A 10,000-nucleotide genomic window follows, 5' to 3' on the forward strand; every position below is an offset into this window, starting at 1 on the left:
TCAAGCACGGTTCAGAAGCCAATAAAGCAATTATCACAGCAGTCAACGAAAATGCTAAAATTGTAGAAACAAAATCAAAAAGAGCTATTGTTGTAGGTCTTCCAAAATCCTTTGACAATAATCAGAGGCTAATTTCAGTTCAAAGTATGCTTAAAAAACTTAACTATAATGTTGCTTTTAAAGTTGTTGGGCATTTCACAAAAAAGATCAACAACACCAGTTTAACTACAATAGCACATGAACCAAATGAATTGATCATCATTGAGTTTGACTCGAATGAGCACTGCAATGATCTCTTATCTAATGCAAAGCGACTTGCCTCAATAGATGAATTAAAATCTGTCTACATTCGCCCAGACCGTACACCTCTCGAACAAGAAACATTCAACAACTTGAACAAAAAGCGTGCTATAGAAAATGCAGAACTATTGGCAAAAGATTTACTTGACAAACCCTTTCGATTTGTTATCCGCAGCGAAAAAATCAAATGCATTGACACATCCAAAACAGTCAACATCAATGAAAGAGAGAAGAATCCATTCCTCAAATGGAAATCAGCTGCTGAAGCCATTCAGTCGCTCTCAACATCTCACTAGTTCAACATTCTTTAACAAGGCCAGCTCTTCCATCAAATTATCTCATCTTTCGTGCTTCTACACCAATGCAAACTCCCTCAATCCAATAAAATTCATCGAACTGTCCTTACTTGCAGAAAACAATTCTTTTGACATTATTTTTATCACCGAGACATGGTTCAATGACCAATCAACTCCTTCTCTTCAGAACTACAACCTCTATCGTTCAGACTGTCGCAACCAAATCGGAGGAGGTGTAGCTATATACATAAATAGTAAAATCATCTCAAACGAAATAGAGGAATCCCTACTACACAAAGATATTTATTCCCTACTATTCAGAACAGTTATGGGTTGAACTAAAGCTTTTGAATGAAACTCTGCTCCTAGGCTGCATTTATAGACCTCCATCCTCCGGTATCGAAGCCTTCTCAGAGATTTCAAGTGCTATTTTCCATGCCAAAACTTTAATATCGACTAAAAAATACAACGGTATCATCATTGCTGGTGACTTCAATTTCCCAGAGATTACTTGGACTTCCAACACAGTCTTTTCCTCTAGTAAAATTGGTCTCAGTTTTTCATTTGTCTCTCTTTTTCAAGATTGTCATCTTCACCAAATCGTCACTGTCCCTACTTTCAAACCTGCTAATTGCCCTATGACAAAGACTCTTGATCTCATCATATGTGACTCTTCATATCGTGCTAGCGAAATCAAAATCGGTCCTCCTCTCGGTTTGTCTGATCAATATCATTGCACTATCAACTGGCATTACAAACTGGCTTCCAGCATAAAATTATCACGTTTCAACAGCTCTAAATTTTTATACAAGCATGGTAACTACGAAAAAATCAACAAAGAATTCAATAATGTTGACTGGTCATCTATTTTTAAAGACTTAAATGTAGAACAATGTTACCAACTTTGGCTCAACAAATACAATGAATGTTGTCTTCAATTTATCCCTCGTATGCCAAACAAACCATCCTCCAAAAAACAACCATGGATGGCAAAAGAACTATTATCTCTTATTCGTCTTAAAAAATCACTATGGGCTCGTAACGTCAGTTCAAAATGGAAAATCACATCACTGGTTGGGGAATATAGGGAAACTAGAAAGTTTGTTAAAAAATTAGGTCATTCTTCTCTGAAATCTTTCGAAATTGCCCTTGCCAATGATAAGCGTAATCCTAAAAGACTGTTTTCATACATAAATAGTAAACACTCTGTAATAAATCAGATCTCATCTATGCGAGTCACCAGTTCCAGTGAGATCATTAGCTCTGACAAAATTACAATAGCCAACTCACTTAACAATCAATTTCAATCAGTTTTCAGCAAAGAGCCATCCAATGATAATCTTCCCCGTTTTGATCATAGAACTAACACAATCCTCAATAGCATATCTTTTGATACTCTGGCCACTCTAATGGAACTCTCAGCACTAGATATATCTAAATCACTTGGTGTAGATAATGTCAGTCCTCACGTTTTACGCTTTTGTTCTACCTCAATGTCTTCTCCACTTACTCTCATCTTTCAAAAGTCATTTGACAATGGTGAAATTCCAAGCTCATGGTCCAAAGCAAATGTAACACCTTTATTTAAGAAGGGCTCCAGAATCGAACCATTAAACTATAGACCAATATCCCTCACCTCGATTTCGTGTAAAATAATTGAGAAATTAGTTAAGAAGGCAATCATGCAGCATTTAAAATCAAACAATCTTTTATCAGATAGTCAACACGGATTTTTAGAGAAAAAAGCATGCATTACAAATCTCCTTGAAACAATGGCGTTCTTGACTGGAAATATAGCCAGAAAGCTACCAGTTGACGTCGTATTTCTGGATTTTGCTAAAGCTTTTGACAAAGTCCCACATCAACGAATGCTTTACAAATTAAAAATGTACGGAATCGAAGGCAATCTTCTCAATTGGATAAAAGCTTTTCTACTCAACAGGTCTCAACGAGTCATCCTTGGCGACACTCAATCGAATTGGTTACCTGTGACAAGTGGAGTTCCGCAAGGATCAGTCTTGGGTCCAATTTTATTTGTTATTTTCATCAATGATCTGCCAGATGTAATAAGCAAAGAAAACAGTTGTAAGATTTACGCTGATGACACTAAAATCCTAAGCATTGTCAACTCACTTGCTGCTCAACTTCAACTCCAATCAGATATTGACCAAATTGTCCAGTGGACTAAATCTTGGCTCATGGAGCTAAATGCAAAGAAATGTAAGGTCATGCACTTTGGCCAAAAAAATTAATACCTTTCAAGTACTCAATGGAGGAATTAGGCCCTTGTTCAATAACGACTCGAACTACATTGGAAGCAACTACCTCTGAGCGTGACTTGGGAATTCAAATTACCAATGATCTTAAAGCAGGAACCCAATCCATCATTGCCTCATGTAAAGCAAATCAAATGCTAGGCATCCTAAAACACACTTTCCAATCTCATGATGCTTCTTTATGGAAACAACTCTACTCCACCTACATCCGTCCTTCACTTGAGTTTGCAATTCCAGCTTGGAACCCTCATATGGCGAAGGATGAACAAACTATTGAATCAATACAGCGCAGAGCCACAAAAATACCAGACAAACTAAAAAAGTTAGACTACAAGTCCAGATGTTTACAACTTGGCTTATCTTCTCTTGTTGAACGTCGTAAACGTGGTGACCTCATCCAAAAATATAAAATTATTAATAACATCGACATAGTCAACTGGCACTTTCCTCTCATCACAATTCCATCACAGAGAAAGAATTCACCGTGAAAAGTACAGCAATAGTTTAGCTCGTTTCCACTTTTTCAACAATCGCATTGCCAATGCATGGAATATGTTACCAGATAAAGTAATCGGTTCTCCAACTGTCAACAGTTTTAAAGCGAGCCTCGATAAGCTCTAATGTTACTACAGCTCGCAGCTATCCTTAGTGAAAGTTGCAATATGAGCTTCACAAAAACTAACTATAATCTGACATTCTATGATTTTTATTTTGTCAATTATTTTTATTTTTGTTGTGACAAATATATACTACTACTACTACTATATATATTTATATATATATATATATATATTTATTTGTATATATATATATATATATGTTATATGTATATATATATATATATATATATATATATATATATATATATATATATATATATATATATATATTTATATATACATATATAAATATATATATGTATATATTTATATATAATATATATTTACATATATATATATATATATAAATAAACATTTAAATGAATAAACCTTTTATTTTTTCGGTTGTTGCCATTTTTTTTACATATTTCCTATTTTATTATTAGTATATAATAACAATACGTTTTTTTGAATCGATCTTCTACTTAAGTTTTAATAAAATTAATAAATAATGTTGATTAATACCATTTAAAAAGAAACGGTAATGTTAGCAAGCAAATTTTTTTCATTTGTTGCATGAAATAGAACAAATGTGATATAAAAAAAATAAAAATCAAACTAGAAATACTAATTGCTGGGTATACTAATTTTAATTACTCAACTCTAATACCTTATAATCGATGCAGGCAAAAGCTTATCTTTCTGAGTAGAAACACTATTTTAGGAGTCAGGTAATTTGCGTTAAGCCAGTGTTAATTGAGCTTTGGTTTGCGATTTTATTTTGCAACTAATTCTTATTGCTGGATTCTGGTGACTACCAAAATCCAATTTTTTTATTATCGTTTCCTGTGTTTGTTACTTTAAATTTACTTTTTCTTTTTTTTTTCTGGTTTTTGTCATTTTTCTTCTGAATTTTGCCTGCCATATGCAAAAATTCTTTACGATATTTTTTTAAACTAGATTTTTCTTTCATTAGCAATTGCCCAAAACAACAACTGGTTTTAAATATCAATAGGTTTTTTGAATAGCATAGCGGTTGCTTAATTTTTTGTAAACACAAAGTTTTAAAAAACGAAACAAGATTTTGAAATTTTTTGCTTTGCTGCGCTAAACATAAAATAATTTCCTCTGAGTCAAAGGTGTAAAGCCTTGCTGACTTAGTCTGGTTCTTAAGTCGATCATTAAAGTTCATATTGAACTGCCGCTTGTACTGCCTGTTAATGACACTAACAACAGCATTTAAACATTTAGGTAATGTTATACTTATTTTTATTAATTACTGCGCAAAAGGCTGATTACTTAATCAAAAACAGGATATTTAAACAAAAATATGGAAACAATAATAATTTAGTGTTGAATAAATAACTTTCTATTCTTTTTTTATTGGCTTAATTCTTTTTTTTTTTTTAAGTTTTCTTATCCAAAATAAACTCATCAAAAAGTATTTTTATACAATTCATTCTTCCAGCAAATATCGTGGCAACAGATAATTTTAGTTTTTTAAAAAGAATTTTTTAGTTATAAAATTTTCAAAATTTTATGAGTGTTTTTTTATATAATACTTAAAATTTATATATAATACTAAAATTTTTATATAATACTGAAATTTATATATAATACTAAAATTTTTATATAATACTAAAAAAAATTTTTTAGTTATAAAATTTTCAAAATTGTATGAGTGTTTTTTTATATAATACTTAAAATTAAATATTTCATTAATTATTTGTTGTTCAAAACGACAGAAGTAAAATTTCTTGTGTTAATGGTAAAATTAAACTACTTATCTGGTAGAAGTGAGATAATTTTCTAAGCTTTCCTATATCTGAATTAGGTTCCAACTTATTTTATATTTCATTGCACCTAACACTTAATAATTGATTTCAAAATTAAACTAACAGAAAAAATTTTACTTTTGTAAAAAGTATATAATAAAAAAATGACATGATTAATGGAGCTATTGGTTATGATTTTGTTTTATTATATACTTTATATTAATTTAATTGCATATTTATTAGCTGCATCAAGTCAATGGAATTCATGGGGCTCACCGTGGTATGAAAGTGGTGATCTCATATCGACTAAGAATATGAATGGATATCGGCTTCGCGACTGTTTAGTCGTTGTTGATAAAGATTCAAATGAAACCCAAGACTGCTTTCCTGGTAAAAGATTATTTTATATAAGTTTTTGACTTATTATTTATTTATTATTAATAAGTTACAGGGAGCAACACATAAGCCGTAAATTCATCATTAACTAGCAGAGCTAGTTTGTATAGCAGCATTGAGGCAGCTACAGAAAATGGTGTGCTATAGTAACTGTTGTAAAACTTTTTTACTAAGGTAGTCTTTTGTACATTGCCTGACAAGGCGTTCCTTGCGTTTGCGACACGGTTGTTATATTGGACTTAAAGGATTTTTTTGATTTCACAATGGTACCAGATGCGAAATCCATAGTTGGGGGGAATGTTAATTGGATTAATAAACAAGTTAACTAACTCGATTTCATTCTCTAATTTAAATTTTTTTATTAGAACAAATCGTTTTCTTTGTTCGCGAAGTAAAGTGAGACCAAGTTTTATCCATCTTGATTTATAATTAAGAAACTTCATTTCTTGCGATGCTTTTGTAACATGAGGTTGAATGCTTTCAATTATAGAAATGTTCTTTTCTAAATAAGGACATCAAGCGGTAATGGAAAATTCTAAAAGTAGACGTATATAAGTTGTATATAACTTTTTCCAGAGTTGTGCATTTCTGCTTATGGAACTGTTTTTAATATATCAAGCAGTTTATTAGCCTTGGCTACAATAGGTTTTTGGAAATTTTGCTTTACGTCATTGGAAATTAAAACACCAATTTGTCTTTCTGTTGAGGTTGATTCAAGTTATATTCTGTTGAGACTGTTGTTTGAGCCACGTTCATCAAAGTATTGGTGTGGAACGGATTTAGATTGATTGAAATGCATTATTTTACATTTCCAAAAATTTACTTCCATAAGCCGTTCTTGAACCCAATTAACAATTTATTCAATGTCAGCTTGCAGAAAATGTTTTTGTTTATCAGTGTTGACTCCACTAAAGATTTTTGTGTCGTGTGCATACATTTGGTCTGGTAAATTATTAATAAGGAGAAATTAGTAAAAAGTGTTAGACCAAGAACTGAGCCTAGAAGAACGCTAAAAGTAACTTTTTCCCATTTCGATGTTCAAAATGATTTCCAAATTGAACACGTTGAGTACGATTTCAAAAAAACGTTTTAATCAAGTTTAAAATTTTACGATTCCTTCATCTTTCGTTGTCTAGTGTGAGAAACTTTGTCAAATGCCTTAGCAAAGTCTAGAAAGACAAGGTCAACAGGAAGATTTCTTGATTTATTGTTGGTCAAAAAATCTATCGTCTTAAGTAAATCAGCAACACAAGATTTTTTGTGCATGAAACCAAGCTGGCAATTTGATATAAGATTTTGAGACAGTAGATGCTTCATTATCTTATTTTTAACTACTTTCTCCATTATTTTGCATCACACAGAAGTAATGTAAATGGGTCTGTAATTGGTTTTATTCATTTTAGAATCTCTTTTAAACAAAGAAGTCACATTTGCTACAAGCCACGGCTTTGGTCTGTTAATTTCTGGTAGATAATGGTTAGGGGAATTGCTATTGCATTAGAGCATGCCATAAGTACTTAAAGACTTATCTGATCTTCACCTATAGAGTTATAAACATCAAGAGTAACGAGGTGACTTTGAACAGAATCATCATCAAAGGAGATGTAAAAAAGTGGAAGTGGTAAATTTTGGTTGTGATGTTCAATGATAAAGACAGATTGAAACTGTTTGTTTAGTGTGTTGGCAATAAATACACAATCGTTAATAATTTCACCAGTCATAAATTAAAATAACACAATCTGGTTGTTTGAAGTGAGTTTGCTATTATTATATGCAAAAATATTTTTTTGGGTTTTTCTTGCCATTAGATAAATTGATTTAGTAGGTATGGATTGCATCACAAATTTCTTTCTTTAACAGACTTCAAGTTTGTTTGTACTCATTAACCAGAAGAATGATTTTCCATTTCGCAAGGTTAGAATTATTTTCTTCTACCTCCATTTTTTTCCGAATCGAGAAAATCAAGTTCAAAGTTTAAAAAAAAGACCTGCAGGCCAAATAACATAAAAAATGCAAACGAAATCAATTTCTATCAACTTCCTATACAGGCTTCAACAGTTTCATATATATTGTTTTAAAATATTTATAGAACAGGTGTCTGAATTCCAACACCGTGATTTAGAAAACAATGTCATACACACTTTTTTTTTTTAAATTAGAGTATTATTTTGTATTATCTCCATTTTCTGTTATAAAACTTAAGTAACCTCAATGTAAAATTTGTGGTCATAGAAAGTGCGCACAGAACTGGTATAATCAATAGTTAAAAGCCTAGAACAATTGTAATTAAGTTACTTACAAACTAAAAGGTTCGGGAATTTATATTAACGAGGATGTTTTGCTAGAAACTACTATAATAAGATTATAATAAACTACTAAAATAGTAATACTTATACTATAATAATAATACTTATACTATAATAATAATAATAATAATAATAATACTTATACTATAATAGTAACACTATACTATAATAATAACACTATAATAATAATACTATAATAAACTAATATAATAATAATACAATAATAAACTAATATAATGAGAAAAAAATCATGTTAAATAATTACGATTTTGTTTTTTTTTAACTTTTATTATTTTTTTTTTTTTTAATTAACTTATATTGGTTTATTTTTTATTTATAAAAATAAACCAATACAAAGTTGATAATATTGTATTATCAAACATGAGATTTAATTCACATTAATATTGGAAGTATTCAAAAATATTTTGAGTCATTTGAAACAATTTTTACATAAAATTGACATTAGATTTCAGGTAATTTTTCTAAGCGAGACATGGTGTCACAATGTAAACATTGAAAATAATTCCAGTTTTTAAATACCTATTTATCAAGTAATTCATCAAGTTGAGAATCAAATAAGTACAGTAGAGGTTTGCCTATATACATAAAAAAATTCAATTTTATTCAAAATTAAATTACTGTTAAGTTCAACCACTAATGATTATGAATCTATATGCATTGAAATTGATAACAAAACTTCAAGAAATATTATCATTTATGCCTAATATAGACAGCCCTCGGGAATTATTAAGGCGTGTGAAAATCACATTAAATATGTAATTAAAAATAAATCATCATTAAATAAATCGGTTTATATTGTTGCTAACATCAATCTCAATACAATAGAATACGGCAAAAAAATAAAAACATTAAGAACTTCTTTAACCCAATTTTTCAAGATAGTTATATTTTCCTAATTATTAAACCAACCCGAGTAACTAAAGAAAGTGCAACATCTTTAGATCAAATTATTGCAAATGAATGCGTAAATACTTAAAAAAGGACAGGAATATTTATATCGGACCTTTCTGATCACTTTCCTATTTTTATTCTATCGCAAAAATGCAACAACTATGATGCCCTTTGTAATAGCAAAAAAATTAATTATAGCACAGTTAATAAACAACACTTTCATCAAAAATTTTCATAAACGTCTAACCGGTCTCAGCAAGCACAATCAACGTTGAATGCTTGGGATCGTTATCTTGCTGAAATGTAAAATCAGATCCTAGCCGAAGTTTTCGAGCAGATGACTTCAGATTTTGCTTTAATATGAGTTTTGATAGAAACTTAATTATACAAGTCAAGAAAAATCGCTTCATTTCTGCTCGAAAACTGACTGAGCAAGCTGAAGAGAATTATGGAATCAAGTTATCCCATCAGACAATCAGAAATCGTATCCGAGACCAGAGATTTCAAGGACGACTTGTGCGTAATAAACCATATTTAAGTAAGAAACACATGAAAAGAAGATTGGAGTTTGCTAAGAAGTTCAAAAACATGCCGTTAAGTTTCTGGAAAAAGATCCTGTGGAGCGACGAATCGAAATTCAACTTAAAGTCATCTGATGGAACCCAAAAAGTTTGGAGAAAAGCCCGAGAAGCCTACAAATTAAGCTGCGTCAGAGGAACTGTCAAGTATGGTGGCGGTAACGTGATGGTATGGGGTTCAATGGCTTGGAAGGGTGTTGGAAAACTCCAATTTATTGATACTATAATGGATCAGGTGCAATACAGAAACATATTAAAACAAAATTTGAAGTCATCTGCTCGAAAACTTCGGCTAGGATCTGATTTTACATTTCAGCAAGATAACGATCCCAAGCATTGTGCCACTAAAACAAAGGAGTGGTTTGCTGAAAATAATGTTGAGGTCTTGGAATGGCCTGCACAATCACCGGACCTTAATCCCATTGAACATTTGTGGGAATTTGTAGACCGAAAAATTGGAGATCGGTCATTTTCCAAAAAAGAAAACCTCAAAGTGGCAATTGAAGAAGCCTGAGAAAAGATTCAATCAGAAGAAACAAAATCTTTAGTCGAATCAATGTCT

General features: G+C 30.9%; 1 protein-coding gene across 5 annotated transcripts in view; it reads left to right on the forward strand.

The window, feature by feature from the left end:
• The window catches only part of LOC136085996 (adhesion G-protein coupled receptor G4-like), a 284,829-nt gene that overhangs the window by 148,906 nt on the left and 125,923 nt on the right, over positions 1 to 10,000 (forward strand). For all 5 annotated transcript variants that reach the window (XM_065808127.1, XM_065808124.1, XM_065808122.1 and 2 more), the window contains one exon: positions 5,490 to 5,636. In XM_065808127.1, the coding sequence (XP_065664199.1) occupies positions 5,490 to 5,636 (147 nt within the window). The remainder of the gene's footprint in view (positions 1 to 5,489; positions 5,637 to 10,000) is intronic.

The sequence above is a fragment of the Hydra vulgaris genome, chromosome 10 (assembly GCF_038396675.1).
Source record: "Hydra vulgaris chromosome 10, alternate assembly HydraT2T_AEP".
In the NCBI taxonomy this organism is placed as follows: domain Eukaryota; kingdom Metazoa; phylum Cnidaria; class Hydrozoa; order Anthoathecata; family Hydridae; genus Hydra; species Hydra vulgaris.